The sequence below is a fragment of the Pocillopora verrucosa genome, chromosome 4 (assembly GCF_036669915.1).
Source record: "Pocillopora verrucosa isolate sample1 chromosome 4, ASM3666991v2, whole genome shotgun sequence".
Taxonomy (NCBI): Eukaryota; Metazoa; Cnidaria; class Anthozoa; order Scleractinia; family Pocilloporidae; genus Pocillopora; species Pocillopora verrucosa.
In genome coordinates, this window is record NC_089315.1 from 30,374,449 (window position 1) to 30,393,930 (window position 19,482).

The 19,482-nt window shown below is 37.9% G+C and overlaps 1 protein-coding gene across 2 annotated transcripts; it reads left to right on the forward strand.

Annotated features, from left to right (window-relative positions):
* Positions 1 to 13: 13 nt before the first annotated feature.
* Positions 14 to 18,637, forward strand: LOC131784585 (uncharacterized). 2 transcript variants are annotated; one of them, XM_066166094.1, is made up of 38 exons: positions 14 to 417; positions 1,641 to 2,000; positions 2,392 to 2,675; positions 3,034 to 3,097; positions 3,382 to 3,485; positions 4,040 to 4,132; positions 4,663 to 4,794; positions 5,438 to 5,530; positions 5,794 to 5,854; positions 5,951 to 6,305; positions 6,925 to 7,297; positions 7,395 to 7,633; positions 7,752 to 8,184; positions 8,653 to 8,769; positions 9,160 to 9,267; positions 9,364 to 9,468; positions 9,871 to 10,008; positions 10,436 to 10,561; positions 10,693 to 10,773; positions 11,174 to 11,350; positions 11,455 to 11,491; positions 11,725 to 11,819; positions 12,243 to 12,314; positions 12,433 to 12,534; positions 12,905 to 13,003; positions 13,299 to 13,433; positions 13,877 to 13,948; positions 14,409 to 14,500; positions 14,898 to 14,985; positions 15,415 to 15,447; positions 15,547 to 15,652; positions 15,872 to 15,963; positions 16,119 to 16,187; positions 16,335 to 16,458; positions 16,844 to 16,922; positions 17,179 to 17,257; positions 17,351 to 17,442; positions 17,706 to 18,637. In XM_066166094.1, exons 1-37 carry the CDS (start codon positions 330 to 332, stop codon positions 17,405 to 17,407), a joined length of 4,962 nt encoding a protein of 1,653 aa, XP_066022191.1. In that variant the 5' UTR covers positions 14 to 329; the 3' UTR covers positions 17,408 to 17,442; positions 17,706 to 18,637. The 2 variants fall into 2 exon arrangements, with proteins under 2 accessions (XP_066022191.1, XP_058957396.2); XM_059101413.2 differs by having other exon boundaries at positions 17,734 to 18,637.
* Positions 18,638 to 19,482: the final 845 nt, after the last annotated feature.

A 19,482-nucleotide genomic window follows, 5' to 3' on the forward strand; every position in this document is an offset into this window, starting at 1 on the left:
CTCAGACCCTAACATTTTGACTTCATTAGCGTTACAATAGCTTTGACAATGACCTTTAGAGCTCGTATTATCTGATTACAATTTCTTATTTTTCTATGGTGCTCAAGTATTGCTCAAAATACGATTTTATTTGCTGGTTCTGTAAGTTCCCTCGCCCGAAATATTCGGAACTCGATCGTTTCGAAATGCGGACTAAGCAGGTTCAAGCCGCATTTTAGGTGGTTGTACTTTATAGTATTTCGTCGAGTGTCTATTTATCTTAGAGTTATTGGAATTCGGCAGTGTAGATGAGAAACACCTAAGGTTTCTTAACCCAAAAACACGGCAAAATGATGGCAACAAGAAACCCAAAGGTCGCCCCGAAGCGAAAACCATCGAAACCTCAAAGCAAGGCATCCACTTTGTCGAAGGAACAAGGTAAGCTTCAAAATTGCCGGTGTGGCGAATGTCTCGGCTTGATTCTACCAATCTATTCTCAACGGGCGATAAGTATAGTATACATTTTCTGGTGTTTTTGGCTTTTTTTGGCGTTTGCCTTGATTTGAACGATGCATTACTTCCTAAGAATCGAAGTCGACCACAAAAGTATTCGATCAATGTTTGAGTTCAAAACAGCTGAGTGATCATGTGAGTTGAAAGAAAGACTTTAATGATCCTCCATATATACAATATGTTCTTACTAATCTGTAAGCTGTCCAAACATAAATATGAGAACAACATCTAGAGGTCGACAGATCAGCTGTGGAATCACTTGATGATTATTTGTACCACAAATCATTGTCCCTGCCCCAGAAACAGCACTTTGATTTTTGCACGATCGGCCCAAGGGGTTGACCACGATTAAGCTACCTAAAACACGTACTTACCTTAAAATTGCCTTGCCAAAGTGATTGTTTTATCTCAGCTTTCTAACACAGTACAAGAGTTTGTGCACCTTTGGATGTCACTTGAATAGTGGAGTTCATGGTGCTTCCTGGAAAATGTGTGTTTTTCAGTCATGAACTTTTTCATGACAGTCACTATTGCTCTCAGGGCCCATAAATATGATCTTGGGTACCTGAGGCAACCCTGCCACTATGTTACCAGGCCAAGCTAACTTTTAATTTTGAAACTTCTATGTTTTACTTCAATCTGTAAAAGTATATGAACCTTTGACATGATGAAGAGAAATTCATCTTGGGGTGGGGAAAGGGGGGGAAAGGGTAAAAGGGCAAAACAACTTAGGAGGGGGAGTTGTCCCACTTTGGTAGGAAGGGTAACATTGTTAGGTGGGTCAACTTTTTCACGCACAAATACTTTGGCTCACTTGCTAAGACAAGAAGGCTCTAATTTTTTTCCAATATGTAACCTACCTAGCTGTTACAAGAGATACTGGTGAGAGGACCAATCAGGGCACTTTTATTAAGTCAGTTATTTCATAAATTGGTGTCTCAGATACAAATTGCTTATATGTACTATAACTTTGAATTTTTCTGGATCAACTTTAATTTTACATGGGCCAGGGAGGTATATGAACAGCTTTAATATTACTCTTACAGAGGCATACCATGATAAAAATTCTTTGCCCTAAAATGATATTATTTTAATATTTATGATGTGGTGGATCTAATGACTACACTTTCAATGAATATTTTTAACAGCATGGACTGACACAGATGACACTGAAGGAACCAAGGAATCAGGAGAGTCCTCAGAACAAATCATAGAAGCAGCTCTTGAGCCACAGAAAGGCAGCTTAATATCAGTCAAGGAAGCAGATGAAACAAACAGAGGTACCACTGAAGATGAAATGAATGGTTCAGAAATAAATGGAGTTCATGAACCTCCACAGACAACTGACACAGAAGTTCCACAAACGACAGACACTGAAGGAGTGAATGGCACTGAAACTGACTCCATGGCAAGTATGGAAAGTGCTACAAGAAAGAGAGTGAAAAAAAATGCAGTTGTACCAACAGATGGAGAAGACAGTGGTAGGCAGACTCCAGAATCTAGGAAAGGTAATAATCATGACAACTAATGTTAGTTAAGCTCACCAATGGAATGTTATGTTGGTTTTGTTGTTGTGATTTTAAATATGTACATTGTAAAAATGTGGTTAATTTTCAGGATGCTTTTCGTCATCTGACAAAGAAATATCTTATTTGGATTGTGGAAGTATTTCATCCTTTAACTCCTAAGATCTGATTGTCAATTCTCCCATCTAACTGCTACTCATTTCTTTGTAAAATAGTAATGAGAATTTGATGTTCGATCAAGATGGCAACTTTTACCAGATAACATTTGAGAATTTGCATTACCTTTTTGCTGGATGATGTTTGGATATTGTAGAAAGAAGTTACATTTTAAGACTATGATACTGAGAGACCTTTTGTTTTTGTTTTTGTCAAGATGCATGGAGTATTGCTGAGACGGATGCTGATGTCGAATCTAATGCTGCATCAAGTCGACCAAGCTCTGCCCATCAGAGAGCAAAACAGCGCCCTGCAACTGCAGTTACAAGACCAACAACAGGTACTGCACCAATAGAGAGACCAATGACAGCACCATCCACCCGATCACATTCTCAAGCAAAGCCTGAGGCAAGTGGTAGCTCACAACTGAAATCATCAGGGTTCCACTCAAAATCAAGTGGCGAAGGAGAGAGACTTGATCACCCTGCATCAATGAATGGGGTGAGAGCCAAAGTTTTGTGCATGTAATGGGACTTGATGTTGCATGTTAATCTGTACTGCTTGTAATCTACCAAGGGCATGTTACTGCATAGCCATAGGGGCTATATATATACAAGGAGTATGATGTAGAATTACAGCAAATGAATGTCAAGTAGACATGAATTAAAACCAGTTTAATTTGATGAGCATTTGCCTTTTCCAAGCACAGTACATTAAACAAAGACTAAGACAAATAAAACTGGTTTGAAATCATTTCTCCCCATGTGTTTTTGTAAACTACAAGATAAATATTCAAATATGCAGTTTATTGGTAATTACACAAGAAAAACTTCTAAATGAACTTGTTATCGTGTTTTAGTCTCAGGAGATTGTCCCATGGGAAGAACCTTCTCCAGTTTCCATTGAGGGTTTGAGAGATAGAGGTAAATTGCAGCCATAGCTTCTTTTTACCTTCTCAACTGTCATGTACAATACTACCTGACTTTGTACAACTACCTAGGCTTACTTATGACTTACAAGATGGCAAATATATAGCTAATACCCCATAACTATAATTATTACAATTATGCTTTACTTATTACTGGTATACAATACTTTGATTTCTTACGATTACTCTCAATCAGAGCTGTTGTTTTGCACAAACAGTGTAGCTGTTAAACTTTTCAACTCTGTTTATACATGAAGCCTTTCTATTGTTTTTTTGAAGAAAGTGCATCCAGTCGCAGCAGTGGTATGCTTGCAATACCGCAGCTGCAGGGAGAACAGAATGCTTATATACCATACATCTATGCTAAAGAATGTATTCAAAGGGTAAGTGGCAGTCTTTCACTGCTTCTGTGTGACTATGTGAGCATGAAAAGTTATTTAACAAGCCTGAAAATAGCATTCATCAGACCAATGTTTTGTAAATTTCAGGGTTTGGCAGGCAAAGCTTGGCCTGGTTAGACATTCTGACTTTTGAAAAATATTAAATTTATATTTTGTAGCCACAACCACAGTGAGAAAGAGATTTGTTTTCAATTCACTTTACAGTTACAATTCTTTTGAGGCTGTACATGTAGGTGGAATTATTAATAATGTATTGACGAATGTCATCTTCTCTTTGATAACTTTCCTCATCTGCCCAATTTCACTTTTTGTCGGGTTAAAAACTTGTCAGTTGCCTGGAGATGACCTCTTTACAGGTAAAAATTAACAGCAGGCTTGGATTAGAAACAAGGTAATGCAAACTTGGAATGCGAGGGCTTTTGCCGACAGGACTTCCAACTAAGAGACTTAATTTTGTCAGTGATGTTCATCTATGCTGGTATTGGTGAAAATTCTCTGCTATTTTACTCTGATCTATTGTTTGTGGTATGGTACAGGTAATGGATGACATGAAGAAGATGAAAAGTGGTCATGTAAAGGTTGTTGATAATATTCAGGAACAGTACAAAACTCTGGAAGATGATATTCAGGTATCTCCTTGTACATTTTGATGTATACTTCATCTTCTTGATTGGAATTAATCAGCCAGCCTTCCTAAATACCCCTCAGCCTATCAGACTGTTTTGCTCTAACAAAGGGCTAACACTGGAAAGGTCAGCTATGGAAACTCTTTATGGTAGCCAATTTACATTATCAGCTCAGTTGATAACACCAAATTATCTACATGTATTAAAACCCCTTATCATCACAGCACCACACTGTTTCTTTAGAAACTTACCTCCTTGATGTTTGATTGATAACCTGGCTTGTGTTAACAATTAGTAGTATTCTTTTTTTTCACTGTCAGCTACATGTATGAAGATCCTTTTTGACCCATGAATAAAGTTTCTACTATATTCCAGTTTCTATCATTATCAGGAAATCTTTAATATACATACAGCTGTACAACTTTTCCAGATTTTTGAAGATGTTTGTTTGTTTTACATTACATTTTTAGTGGTCTTTTTTCTCATATTTGTATTTATTGTAATTATGAACAATTATCATTTTGAATTTGCAGGCTAAATTCAACACCTTTGTTCTTAACTTACGCAATGAATATTCCAACAAAGTCACCACCTTCCGTCAAGTTATTACAATTCACCGCGAGGATTCATTTCGTACAAATACTTACTGGCAAGAAACAGTTAAGGTGAGGTCTTAACTCCACACACCCATTCAGGTTTAATCCACCCAAATTTAATTAGTAAAGAGTTCATTTTGAAGGCAGGTTTTTGCTTATCAAAATACAGCCACAAATAGCTTTTCTATTCAATATGCAAGTTATGGAGGCAAGAGATGCAGATCTTGATTATGTCTTTAGACTTTGTCACCATTCTGTGAACAGCTGCACTCACCTTACCAGTCAAGTTAATTAACAGACCATGGTGTGGGAAATGTGGTGGCTAATTGGTGATTGATGTGGTGATCTGGATCAAAGGGTTCTGGTTGAAACCATTTCCAGGTCATTGTGTTGTGTTCATGACCAAGTAACTTTACTCCCACATTGTCCCCCTCCCTCTCTACTCAGGGCCCAATTGTGTGAATTCAGGAGTGTAGATGATATTTGGAAAACTGTCTGGAAACCTGATGATATGTTGGGGGTGGGGAGGGGGGTTGACCAGTAATTTACAAGCATTCCATATAGGAGGTGTACTTATACTCCTATTTGCTTCATGGTGCAGAAATTGAGAGCTCCAAGAGATTAAGACTAAGTGTTTCCTGTCACCATTTGCAGACTTTACAAAGGTTGTTAATATTTACAGAATTTGGTTCTGTTGTAATCTTTTTTTCAGAGTCTCCAAGGGAAGAATCAGGCCCTCTTGAAGGAAAAACGACAATTGTTAGTTAAAAACAGGGAGGAGTTTAACTGCCTTGAAGAAGAGAAGGTGGGAAATTATTTACAGATAAGAATTGTAGTAAAATTTCTTTGCTTCTGTTTTTGACCTTCTGCACATCCACTGATTTACTGGAAAATTTTAGTTGTTTTTGCATTATAGACTAAACGATATTAATAGTCAAAAGATCTCAAAAAGGCCATCTATGTCTCAAAAGTGTTTGTGCTTAAGATCCATCTTCATTATTTTAATGAGTTTAAAAGTTATTTTTAAAGTTGTTCAAACAACTTTTCTTCAAATCTATCCACATACAGGCAGAAGCAGTGAAAGAATTGACAAGAATGCTTGATGAACGACATTCTAGATACACAATATGTAAGTAACCAATTTACAATTGTACAAATGTAAACTTGAGTGAAATGTCTGATGATTACTGTATTATTGATTCAAATTAACCCAATATGTTTTCAGTGCTGGCAGATTTTAAAAGTGAACAAGGAAAAGTGAAAGAGCTGGAAGAGAAGTTGAAAGCTTTAGAGGAACAGGGGCTGAGACAACAAGAGCAGAGTCTATCCTTGCATGAAGAAGAAATCAAAGCACTAAAGGCAAAACATGAGGAAGAAGTCACTGAGCTGAAACAAAAGCTGGAAGCTGCTGAAAAAGAAAAGCAAGAGAAAGAAGAAGAGCATCAGAAGTTGTTGAAGGACAAAGAGGAAGAAGAAACAAAGAAAATAAATGAGCTGACAGAAAAACACACAAATGAGGTAGATGCATTGAAAGCTGAAATCCAGAAAATGCAAGAAGAAATTGATGCTCTTAAAGCAAGGTAAGGTCTTGGTATCTTTCACACTAGGGGCTCTGTTAACAAGGTTAAAAAAAACTATATTTTCTTCTTTGGCAAAAGTTATTTAGACTCTCAATTATTTTTTAAGTTGTCTTTACAGATATATTTTAGATTTCCCTGTGAAATTTCTTCAAATATTTCTAACAAAATTTTCCAAGACAGAAGAAGTTATGCAAGCACATATTGATTAGATACATTGTGATGCCATGGAAAAAGAATTGAAATTACAATCAACAGCTGCCCCCCACATGATACATGAACAGCATGAACAGAAAGAAGCCCTTAGCCAAAATTTCAGTTTTGAATTTCACAAGCTATTCATTCATGCAGTGAGTGGAGTGAACCAAGGAGTAATAGTTGCTTGTGTTGTCTGATTACATGGAAGAGAGTAGTCCTGAAAAGGACAGGGGTTAGGGACAGTTATTAAATATGTTTCAACAACCTGATGGTTGAGGATGTTGATGATGTCAGCTCAGATCATCAAAATGTTGGTTGTTATTTCTTCCAACAGTCCCTCTCAGGGCAACCATCACTGATGATCAGACAGCACTATCAGCTATTCATTACAGGCTAATCTGTGGTGATTGTAATTTTGTTACAGAGGGGCAACAGTCACAACAGGTACTGTACTAACAACAACTGCAGTGACATCAGCATCCACAGATTCACAACAGACTGAGTTATCTAAAGAGGAGACCCAAGAGGAGGTAAAAGAACAAGCTGAAGAACAGCCTGTGAGTGTGATTGCTGCAACTGCAACTACTGTGACAGTCTTAGACAGTGCTGAAAGGGACAAACTTACTCAGGAGATTACAAAGCTTCAAGAGGAAATTGAAAAGAATAAAGCAGATACAATCAAGTATAAAGAGGAACTTGAGAAGGAAAAAGAAAGGATTTTGGAGCTGGAAGAGGAAGTAAGCAGTCTGGGCAAGGAAAAGACAAGATTTGAGAAACAGGCAACAGAGAATAAACAGGTTTGGTGATTTCAACTGTGCAAACTACTGTAAAGCTGTCAAAGTATTACTTTGCTTGACAAGAGCATGATTGAAACTTCCTGTTTTTAATATGTAGGAACTTCGCGAAAGCAGACAGCAATGCACAGCCCTGCGGGAGCAGTTGCAAGGTTTGCTGGCTGCCACAGTGGTTGCAGGACAAGTGGATGACAAAGAGACAGAAGAGAAGTTGAAAGCTGCTGAAGAAGAAAGACAGGCTTTGGTAGATGAACAGAAAAGAATGAAAGAGGAGTTTGAGAAGTGGAAGGAGCAATATCAACAGGAACATGAGGGCGAGGAACCAACTGAAGATGACAGGTTTGTGACAGATTTTGGACAGATTTGGGAATGGGTGTTTTTCTGGAATCATAAACCCTGTAATTTAATATTAGTGAGTAAACACACTCCATGGTCAACTGCCTTGTTTGTTTTTCAGGAGCGAAGAAGTTCAAGCAATGATGGAGAAACTGAGGCAGGAGGAAGAAAAGCTTAAGAAAGCAGAAAATACTGTTGCTGTTATGACGATGTTAAAGGAAGGGACGGTTCCTGAAACTGTAGCTACAGGAGGGCTTTCTGATAGTGGTGGAAGAATAGAAGAACTGGAAGACAAGATCAGCCAACTTGAGGCAGCAAGGGATGAACTGGAAGTGTCTGTGGAGAAACTAACGAAGGAAAAAGAAGCTTTGGAAGAGAAAGTCTCAGAACATGAGGAAAATAACAAAGAACTTACAGAAAAGAACTCTGAACTGGAGGAGAAAGTAAAAAATTTGGAGAAGGAAGTGGAAGATCTAAGGAGTGAACTTGATGAGATTGGGGATGGAGTCCCTGTGGCCACTCCAACTTTATCAGTGGAAGGACAAGATGTTGAGGTATGCAGTTAAAATATCAAAATAGAAAACTTCTTTTACTTAATACTCTATTATGTTAGTTCTTGGAATTTTGCATTACGTCAGTCAATGACTTGTAATTGATGATTTTGGTTCTCCTCTTCAACCTTCACTTTTAATTGTGTGTTTTTCATCAGAACAAATTTTAGATGAAGTGAAGGGAAGACTCAATTTTACATGGATAACATATTGTAATAGTAACTTCAGTTAGCGAGAAATTTGTGGCTCTCCAAAAAGCTTAATACCATTAGATTTAAGATCATTAATATCTACAAGAAAACAGTTAAGTGATAAGAAAAGTTAAAATTGTTTAAAACTAAATATTGAAATAAAAAATAATGGTTTTGAATGAAGAAAATGCTGAGAACTCCTATGGATGGTTTATAACTAGTTATTCCTCCAACAACTCAGTCCTGTTATTCATATCATATTGACATAACTTTACCACAGGGAATGTCTGGCAAGATTTCTGAACTCGAGGAGGAACTGGCAAAAGTAAATGGGGAATTAGAGCAAGAAAAAGAAACTTTATTGGCTCAAACTGAAGAGATTGAAGCTCTGAAAAAGGTTTGAATATTTTGAGTAGCTTCTAATTATTATTTACGTTGTTCAGATTCCTTAACCAAGTAGTTGAAAGTTCAGCCCGTAAAGACCCCTATCTGTCCTTGTAATTAGTTATCTCTTTAACCCCCAAGAGTGAATGGCCTCTAATTTCTCTGCACAGTATCAGCCTTGAATCAAATATAATGGGCAGGAGAATAAAGGAAATGATCACCAATACAAGAAGCTCTTGATTATCCAACATATTGTTGTTGTTAGTATCATAGGAATTATAAAGAAAACAGTATAGAGGATATGATAATTATGGTTAGGGTGTAATGCGTTAAACTGGGTTTACTTGCTGCAATAGCTATGTTACTCAGCAGCTTATCTTTCTTGTTGTTTCTTTTCTTGTAGGAACTGGCAGGTTTGAAGGAAGGCTCATCTGATGAAGTGGAAGGATTAAAAGCACAGCTAGCTTCCACCAAGGAGATGTTAGAGGCTGAAATCAAACAAAAAGAGGAAGTATGTTTTTCATGTGGTATAATTCATTTTCAGTGGTATCCTAAGGTGTTGTGCACATAGGTATGTATGCTGATTGTCTTGGCTCATTCTGTTCAGGCATTGGCAGCAGCAAAAGCAAGAATAGAAGAACTTGAGAAGAAGCTTTTGGAAAATGTTCCCATTGACACAGCAAAGGAAATTGGTGCATATCAAGCAAAAATGGTTAGTTAATATTGATTAGAAATGTTGTTGCTGGTGATGATTGTCTGGCTCTGATGATATGGCTGTCTATATGGATTGATTCAGTCACTGTCTAGTATAACCTTGATTTCAAAGGTTGCCATTGTTTGTACCCTTGTGTAGTTAACCCTGAGGGAGACAAGCATCTAATTTCTCACTAAGGTATCAGTACTTAATCAAACCATTAGGCTTGTGAGAATACGGTAATGATCACAAACTTGAAGAGCTCTTGTCTTTTAAGATAAATTTTTTTAAAGAGCGCTACAGGAAATGTATGGAGATTAGTATTTGGAATATGCATGCTGATGTTAGGGTGTCAAGGGTTAAGTGTTCTTGGGTTATATTTTAGTAATGAGGTTTTATTATTGACTGATCTTTTTGAAGGCTGCCCTTGAGAAGGACAAGGAGAAATCAGTGAAGGATTGTGTGCAGCTTAAAGCCTCTGTGACAACCCTGACTGCAAAAGTTGAAACACTGAACAAAAATATTGAGCTACAGAAGCAAACAGAAACAGAGTTACAGGTTGGTTAAGCTTCAAAAAAAGACTGCAATGTTGATGAAAGAATGATTGCTTTATTGAATGTTTATGTCATGCGCCTGATGGGGAGACTGTGACGATGTTTGATTTTTTTTAACGATGCAAATGAAACAATTAAGTGACCCTTCTAGGGATTGTCTAACTTGCTGACACCACTTAGTGACTGATTGAAAAACAGACTAACTGTTTATATGGCTGATTCATTGATTGACCTACTACTCTGCAAAAGATGGAGACAACTTGCCAGCATCTGACTACTTACATACTCACTAACGGAAAGATACAGTTTGCCGTTCTGATGATGGACCTACCTGTATATTTATGGCTGTTTAAAAAATTCTGATCAGATAATTAACGGGTGCACTATATAGTGTAGCGACTAATTGTAATTTCCTGCGTCTGTTTGAACAGGAGGCGAACAAGAAAATGCGTGCAGAGAGGGTGAAAGAACTGAAGAATGCTAAGGAGCAGGGTGATACAAAATCTAAAAAACAAATTGAGGAACTGAACAAGAAGATACAAGCTCTTCAAAAGAGAGTATGTTCAGAAGTTTGACGTTGGTTCCTGAATTTGGAGTAATAATGATCTGATTTTCTTTTTCATTTTTATTTTGGGTAGTTTTGTACCTTCGTGTTTTCATTTATGTCACTTTCATGGATTTTTTGTAGATCAAAGAACTTGAAGCTGCTGGAGTGAAACCTCAAGATTCCAAGATTGATACAGGGCTTGGTGGAGGTCCAAAGAGAAGGGTGAGGACACCTTCTGTCTCTAGACTTGGCTCGAAAATTAAGCAAACCACAAAACGGGCTTTCTTAAGGATTCTCATAGTGATTTTTGATTGTAAAAGAGACATTTCGTCAGCAATTTTCTAATTGACCTTTGAAATGATCGGTGAAATTGATAAAACAATCGACAACCAGAAGACTCTGCTTATGTGATTACCACTTTTTTGCCAGTTCCTTTTTTTAGTTACTTTTTTTGTTAGAGAACTCTGCGAAGTCCTTTAATTTATTTTTATATTGTTACAAAGTACATTTTCTGTCCACTAATGTTCCAATTCCCCTAGACCTCCCTTCCCTAGGGTCCCTTTGGTTCCTTTCCCCCCCCCCCCCTCCCGTTCCAATTTAACTCGACTGCGTTCTGTTACAGGATTCAAAAACAGCTGTAGACTCGGAAAAATTAAACAAAGAAAAAGAAAAGCTTCAAGCACAAGTTGAAGCATTAAAGAAGGCTGCACACGAAGATCATAATAGAATAAAACAACTTGAAAAGGATCTTAAAGAGGCTCAGACGAAATCCAAGCCAGCCGGACCTTCAGCTGAAGAAGTATGTGACACTAAGACTGCTGCTTAAGTTGTACGAGTTTACTTGTTCCATCTCCTGTAGAGTAACCTGTATTTTTTCTTTTTTCCTCCTCTTGTGTCAAATAGAGAGCGGCAGCTAAAAAGGCGGAAAAGCAACTTAAAGGTACGTTCACCAGTAGCGTCTAGCGTCTATTTGTTTTCATGCGAACGGTGGCATCCGCGCGAGGAGTGCGTGAAGGATAAGTCACACGGCCACTTTTCGCGTGTCTTTTGGCGCGTCATTCGCGCGTCATTCGTGCCTCGAGTTCACTCTCTCACCAGCTTTTACCACCTTTCTTGATAGCAGCCTTTTTTGTAAAATGATAATGGTTTGACATCGCAATATTTCTTCGACAGACTTACAAAAGAACCTGGAAACGGAGAAGAAAAAGTTTGAGAAAGTTAAAGAAACCTTAGCTAAAACCGAAGAAGAATTCAAAGTTCTCAAAAAGGTTTGGTCGTTTTTTGCTAAATAAATGAGTTTTTTTGTTTTTTGCTAAGTACTTCCCAGTTCAGTTTGGACTCTGGCTCGTGTGATCTGGTTCTTGGGATGACGTTTGAAACGCCAGCTTTGTTAAATTCGCTCCGGTTGGAGAAATTTTCAATTTAGCGTCGAGAGTAATTCAGGATTGCTTGGTTTTGCTTCACTCCGCTCTGTGATTGGCCCAGAAAATTCGCGCCACTCTCTTAACCAATTACAAGCAAAAATTAAAACCTCGCGTGTCTCGTTCACTCTCGTTTCCTCACGCTCAGTTTGCATGTTTTTTCTTTGCGTTCTCATTGGCGCCTTGTCCTTGTCAAGAGGTTTTACCACACTCTATTGACAATCACTCTATTACATCAATCCTAACTTAAATTCTTGCTATAAATGTTAGGAACATGATGCACTGTTAGCGGACAGTAAGAAAGACAAGGACACTCTTTCTAAACTGGAAGTTGCAGCACAGGTACGTTTCACATTTGCCCTTTATTTGAGTTCACAAACGAAAAAAATTTGATCTGAAAACGCGAACGGTATATTTACTTATCTCAAATTTGATCGTTTGATATTTTTGTCAATAACAGGAAGGTCTTGCCGCCCAAGAGAAGGTGGATGACTTAACAAAGGAAGTGAAAGCTCTCAGGGAAGAGAATAAAGCCTTATCAGATAACTACAACAGTGAGAGAGTAAGTCAATAACATTTGTTCCTTCGAAATTTACGTGTGACTTTTCAGTTACATTTTAACTTTCATTCCTCCTTGCAAGTATAGGTTGTTGCATTTAGTAGTTATTTTTGTGAAAAGTAATGTAACAGGTTTTCGGAGTGTTCCAAAAAGAGAAGAGAGAGAGGCTGATATATTCAAACTCGGCAATTCTCCATTGCTTTAGTTTCACTTTCAACCTGTATTTTGATAAGGTTTCTCGACTCTCTCGGTGTTTCAGCCACTTCTTTCGTGCTTTCAACAAAACAAAGCGCCGAAGAGGATTCTTTATTTTACTTTTTTTCCAATTTGGAGAGTTTTGATAAGCGTGTTTATAATCTGTTTTCTGCGGCAGATTTTACGTAAGAAATATTACAACATGATAGAAGACATGAAAGGAAAAATCCGCGTGTACTGCAGAGCAAGGCCGCTCAGTAGATCTGAACTGGAAAGGGTGAGATTGAAAGTTTTTAGTTTATTAGCATTACGTTGCTATCCTATTTGCAGAGGTACGAGCTCTTCACAACTTAAGGCTGTTTATTAGAGATTGGGGTATTCTCTGGCTGCTATGCGCTATATTTTATTCAGACTTGGAGAGAACATTCCTGTTACCTTACACATTTCTGAGGCGGCTATATTTCTTCTCCTTACCGTTACCTCGGGTAATGTATAGAGGACAGTATAGAGGATATGCACTCTGATGTCAGGATGTAAATGGGTTCACTGACAGATGTTTTGTAACAATTTAGGGTAACCATTCAGTGATCAAGTCACCTGATGAGTACACTCTTATCGTGGAAACCAACCGTGGTCCAAAAGATTTCCAGTATGACGCAGTATTTACACCTGAACACGGCCAGGAGAAAGTGTTTGAGGATACAAATGTAAGTTCTTGGAGTGCTGCTTGATTGAATTACGCAATACCAAAACCAAAGTAGCCTCAGTGACCAATCAAAGGAAAAGAAAAATATCACGTGACAAAAAGAACAAAAAATAAAAACGAGCAAACTTCTTGAAGCGCGGGGACTGAACGCGAGCTCCCCAAGGCGCCAGTTTAAAAAACATATACACTGTATTTGTTGCGCTGTATTGTATACCTATTTGTGAAGTCAGACTAGTAGTTGTTTTTATTATTGATCCAACCGGTCTGATCTCCTTGACACGTGCATAATTATCCCTATTACTCATTACCACGCATGCTCTTGTGGCCGTTCGTGTAAGCGGCCAGCTTAAATTACTGATGCGTTTTTCTGCCAACCAGGGTATTTGTCTTACAAGTGCTTCAGCACTTGTATTTTAACAGTGATTCTTTCCTTTTTCATGTCAGAATCTTATCCAGTCAGCTGTGGATGGTTACAATGTGTGCATCTTTGCTTACGGACAAACAGGCTCTGGCAAAACATATCCTTTACTCCAAGAAATGAAACTTTTGTACCTAAAACTGAGTAAAGAACGCTAAGCGTAGACGACCCGGTGTGTATAATTTACCCTGGGATATCTATAGGAATAAATCTGTGGGGAATTTCGTCAACTGTTCATTACTTGAAGGTATTCAATGTTGCCGTGGGATATATCCATGGGAGGAATAAATGAAGGAATTTTCCTTTGGATTTCTATAGGAATACGTCCTTAGGGTATATCGTCATTTGTTCATTATTTGAAGGTAAAGAGTTTGTGCCCAGGGAAAGAAAACCTGTGTACTGAAATAATTTTTGTTCCAAATATAAGGGTAAGATCGTTGTCTTGTAATCCATTATTTGAAGGTAAATAGTTTGTGCCCAGTCAAAGCAAACCTCTGTACTAAAATCATCGTTGTTCCAAATATAAGGATAAAATCGTTGTATTCCTTGACGCTTCTCACTTACACTATGATCGGTGATAAGGAGCTCAAATCACCTGGCATCGCCCCACGTGCAATGGACGCCATCTACAAGTTGATGGATGAACAAAAGTGAGTAAGATCTGTTTATTGGGCGAATTTCTATGTAGTGTCCTGAAAAAAAAAATAAAAGAAGATAAAAATAACAAAAAGAAAGGCAAGGGTTGTGGTCTGGTCTTGCTTCCAAAAGTTCTCAAATTAAGGGTACTCGAAAAATTCCCTTTCAAAAATTATAAATTGCCCAATTCACCTTAGCCAAAGTCCCCCGCAAAGTGTTTTAGGGCTCTTTAGAGCATATTCGTATAGGGAATGCACGAGATAAATCACTATCATTACTATTATCGTTTAGTTCGTTTAACGCGGCTCGCGAATGTACAGCGTCATTGCATGATACGAAATAATGATCGTAAATATACTTACTTATGCTTGGTACATTAAGAAGCTTAACTATTGCGCTTTTTTTCTTCAGATCCAAATTTTCTTTCAAGGTTACATGTTACATGCTGGAGTTATATAATGACAAACTGATTGATTTACTTGCACCTCATGGCAAAGAAGTATCCTTTTAATTGTTATGTTTGTGTTGCTGTTGGTTACCTTAAACACGTCGGTTTATAGTTATGATTTTGTTTGCTACCCTCGATTTCTTCCGCCTATACCTCTTCGAGAAGTAACAGCTGGACGTAAAAGCGGGACACTCGTGTCCTTGCTGTAACTTCAACATTTACCTTATACTCGCAACCGTGTCTTCTGTAGAGTACAAGCAGTCCATCCTTTTCGAGTCCATCGCGCGTGTCCAAAAAAAGTAAATTGTGACTTGCTGGGAGTGAGGCGCCTCTCTCCCAGAGGGAAAGGGGGCATTACTCAGATAGGGGTCGGTTATCGAATCTAACTTTGTTTTCCTCGATAGTCACGTATGTGATTCCTAAATATCACTTAATGCAAACATAGTTTAAGTGTTGTTTTACCCTTAACACTTTGAATAGCCTGCAAAACTCGACATAAAGAAAGATAAGAAGGTAATGAATAAATAAATGAATTAGGATTGAATTAAATCGTAAGCTTTCCTTCCACACAATAACTGATATTTGTCGATCCTGACGTCTTTGGTTTCCTAGGGTCTTGTGTTTGTACATGGATCTATGATGCTGGAAGCAGCTACTAAGGATGAGCTTTGGACCATATTTGAGAGGGGCTCTGAAAACAGACACGTCTCTTCCACAAGTGAGAAAAAAATTTTAATTTTCCTTTGTTAGATTAACCCACCGATTCAAACGAAAACAGCCCTTTGACCACTGAGAGTGACTAACTTCTAATTTCTTTGTATAATACCACCCCTGAATCAAACATTAAGGTTACGAGAATCTTCTTCGTGCACCTTATCATCAACTATGTTCACCACACAACTGATGTTTCTTTTTTTTTTCTTTTTTTTTTTTTAAGAAATGAATGCGGAGAGTTCTCGGTCTCATCTTATCCTCGGAATCATTATCGAGAGTACAAACTTAACTTCTGGTGCTGTGCTCAAAGGAAAAGTGAGTCTTCCTTAAGTCCCTCTGCATGTGTAATACATGTTCCAATACGCTTGCCAATTTTTTCTGTGAAAAAGAAAGAGTTCTTATTTTTGTATCCTTGTTACCCGAATTTCCCGTGCGTGACAGAGGGTTAATTATTTGTCTTTATTTTTTAGATAAGCTTGGTTGATTTGGCCGGATCTGAACGTGCCGCAAAGACTGGTGCAAGCGCCGAGCAACTCAAGGTAGTTTTATAGAGAACCAGCAAAAATGTTCTACGATTGTTTTAAGCATTTAATCTCTTAACGCATACGTTCCTTTACAACAAGATCTCTTTTCTTCTTTCTTTTTACCTTCCACTTGCTTAATCAAGTTTGATATGTATCCTACAGGAAGCCCAATCGATTAACAAGAGTTTAAGTGCCTTGGGAGACGTAATCTCGGCTTTATCCAGCGAGCAGCAGTTTATTCCGTACAGAAACAACAAGCTTACCTTACTCATGCAGGATTCACTCGGTAAGAGGGCGAAAAAGATGCGAATGAATTTTGCCTTAGAAAGGGTAAGAACTGCGGGGTTCAGTTGTGAAACAGTCTCATTTTTGAACCAAAACGGATCGACTTATCGTCGTAATGTTCGATTTAGTGGCATTAAGCCAAAACTGATGTAAACACAACGGCCAATCATAGCCAAGGAATTATCACAGGGAGCCAATAAGAGTTCAGAGTAAAAACAAGCAACTTGCTTGAAGGGCGGGAAAACGCTTTGGTCATCTGATAGGTTGAGATAAAAGCCCCACTTTTCTTAATCACATAGCGAAGTAGAGCAAAACCAATTATGCCTCACTCTCCATACCCAAATGAAAATTGCACTTCATCGTTTTCCTTGTTATTTTTTTCCCAGGTGGTAACGCAAAAACTCTTATGTTTGTGAACATATCCCCAGCTGATTACAACACGGATGAAACAATCACATCTCTGACGTGAGCATATTAACTTAACCTTACATTGACAACTTGAAAGTGCAACATTTCTAAAGTATTTATCGTTTGTCTTACCAAGTATTCACCTCCGATGTATATGGGCACGTTGTTATTTCATATTGTTAGTCTTTCTGGGCGATAAGGTCAACTTCTTACTTCTCGCGTTATTAAACGACATGTCTTTGACAACGTTGGTAACTTGGTTTTTCCCTTCTAAATTGTTTTTAAACTTTTATTTTTCCTTCTTTATTTAAAGGTATGCCTCTCGCGTTAAACTTATTACAAACGATGCTCAGAAAAACGCCGACAACAAAGAGATCAACAGATTGAAGGGGGTAAGTTTAGACTGATGTCACACTCTAGCTCGACTTCATTCGGTGCTCGCACGCTTTCTTTCAATTTATTCATACCTATTATTATTATTTCAGATAATCGCAAAGTTGAAGAAAGGAGAAACTGTGGATGACGCTGAAGTGGAAGATTAATTCACTGGCTGCGTCATTTTAATCGTAGTTAAGAGGTATTATTTCCAAAGCGCATCTCGATGGTAATCACAATGACCAATCAGAATAAAGGGACATATCAAAAGGAGCCAATGAGAACTCAAAGTAAAAACAAGTGAACCGCTTTAAGCGCGGGAAAACGCGGTTAACCAGGACGCGGTTGTTGTTAGTTTTGAATTGGAGTGGTTGATAAATAATATTCCGATATTTATTGCAATATTTCGTAAACTGGGTCCCCTGTTTTTCTTTACTACGTTTACGTACTTACTACGTTTTGCAGACACTTGTGTGCCTATTCACCTTCCAAGGAATTTCAAGACTAAAGGCTTCCCCGATGGATGGCAGCTGTTCTCGACGTTTTACGGAAAAAAAAAAAAAAAAAAAAAAAAAAAACTAGATTAACCTTGTTAGCCTTTGGTAGAGGCAGGCTCCTTGCGCCAAAAATGTTGTCGATAGCTTTTGTACAAATGGAGTTATAAGTGATTTCTGAATATGCAGTATTTTTTTAAGAACTGTACATAGGGTTGTTTTTATTTAATATTTATTTTATTGGCGTTCGTCATGTGATGACGCCTTAGATATTGTGAAGTACTGCTACATTTTCAGTGTTCTGTTGGATGCAGTAGCGGAGACATTGCTATTTGCTCATGTTAACCAACCTAGATTTACGAGTACATCATCTGTTCTCTATGTTTATTACGCATCATGTGATTGGCTGAATCTTATACGCATTTTGATTGATTATTGCTTTTGATTTGCCGGAGGACAACCGCAGAGATGACATCTCCATGAGCAACAATTTGCATTTTGCCGCGCTTCGTGTGCCAATTTTTTGTTCTTAATACATTTTGCCTTCATCAGTGTGCTATTACTGACCAGGCGTTCATGGAAGAAATATCGAGATTTCTATGGAGGGGTGGGGGGAGGGGGAGGGAGGGAGGGGTAAACGGTTTGTGTTTTGAATCTTAACCTCTTTGAACCCTAAGATCCTTATATTTCTTGTGTTGTGTTATAACAATGAAGAACAGATGTACTCGAACATCAAGCTTGGGTCTCTTGTGCTCTCCTAAGTTCCCTACAGTATGTTAGAGGGACTAGTGTCCTGGGTACTTGATGTTGATCAGCGGCATAAGTTGCATCGTATTAGATTTACATCTTCTTAATTTTTTTGTAAATAAGACGGCAACTGAATAAAAAAAGATCTTTGTCTTATCTGATCAATCGCATAACTCTCTGCCATCTGTGATGGAAATTTAATGCACATCGAGATCAGAAGTATTCGTTTCAGTATCACAAGGTGCGCCAAACCTCCAAGATTTATAATTTTATCCCTTTTTTGGGTGTCTTGCGCTGGAATTTCGTTCGCGTTTTTTCTACAGAAAGAGAAGTCTTCACCGTTTATCCATATTTTCCTCATCTAAATCCGGCTTGACTGATGATTTAATTGTCAGATCTCAGTTCATACCCTCCCACGCACCACATTTTTATCATCTCAAACGAGGGTAACACATTTCAAATTTTTATCACAACTCAGTCCTGGTTATGTAGAATTTGCTGTTAAAGGTAGGATCCGAATTTTGTTCACTTGTGTGGGTTCCAAACAAACTCGGATGGCACGATAAACAAACACGTCAGAAATTTGTCCTTTGAGGTTATTTCACATATTAGTACACTCATACTTTTATCATAAATGCCTTTTAAACACCATAAAGGTCAAGTGATTATAGTAATCTTTTAAATATTTATGGAAAGATATTTGAATATTTTGTGAACCAAGCAGATATTCATTGCAATAAAGCCGCCTGGCTTGTGATCATTTAAATAGCTTGCTATGAAAGCGTCACAGAAATAATTGCGTGACAAAACTATTATTGCGTGATCTTCAAAGACAGAGTTGTAGTTACAAATATTTCTGATTCCTTTTTCGTAAGCCGTTTTGAAGGGAGTAGCGAGATACATATTTCTAACCACAAAAGTGTGTATATTATATAATTATCTATTCGGAAATGTTTTGCTCGACCGTGTTGTTTCCTCTTGAAACGCCAGCGCTGAATTCA

What these genes read in the sequence shown, in the direction of transcription:
- LOC131784585 (XM_066166094.1), top strand. Translation starts at nt 330, where the DNA reads ATGATGGCAACAAGAAACCCAAAGGTCGCCCCGAAGCGAAAACCATCG. An exon ending in AAATCAAACAAAAAGAGGAA is followed by an intron (nt 9,268 to 9,363) that starts GTATGTTTTTCA and finishes CATTCTGTTCAG; the next exon opens with GCATTGGCAGCAGCAAAAGC. An exon ending in GACAAACAGGCTCTGGCAAA is followed by an intron (nt 13,949 to 14,408) that starts ACATATCCTTTA and finishes TTGACGCTTCTC; the next exon opens with ACTTACACTATGATCGGTGA.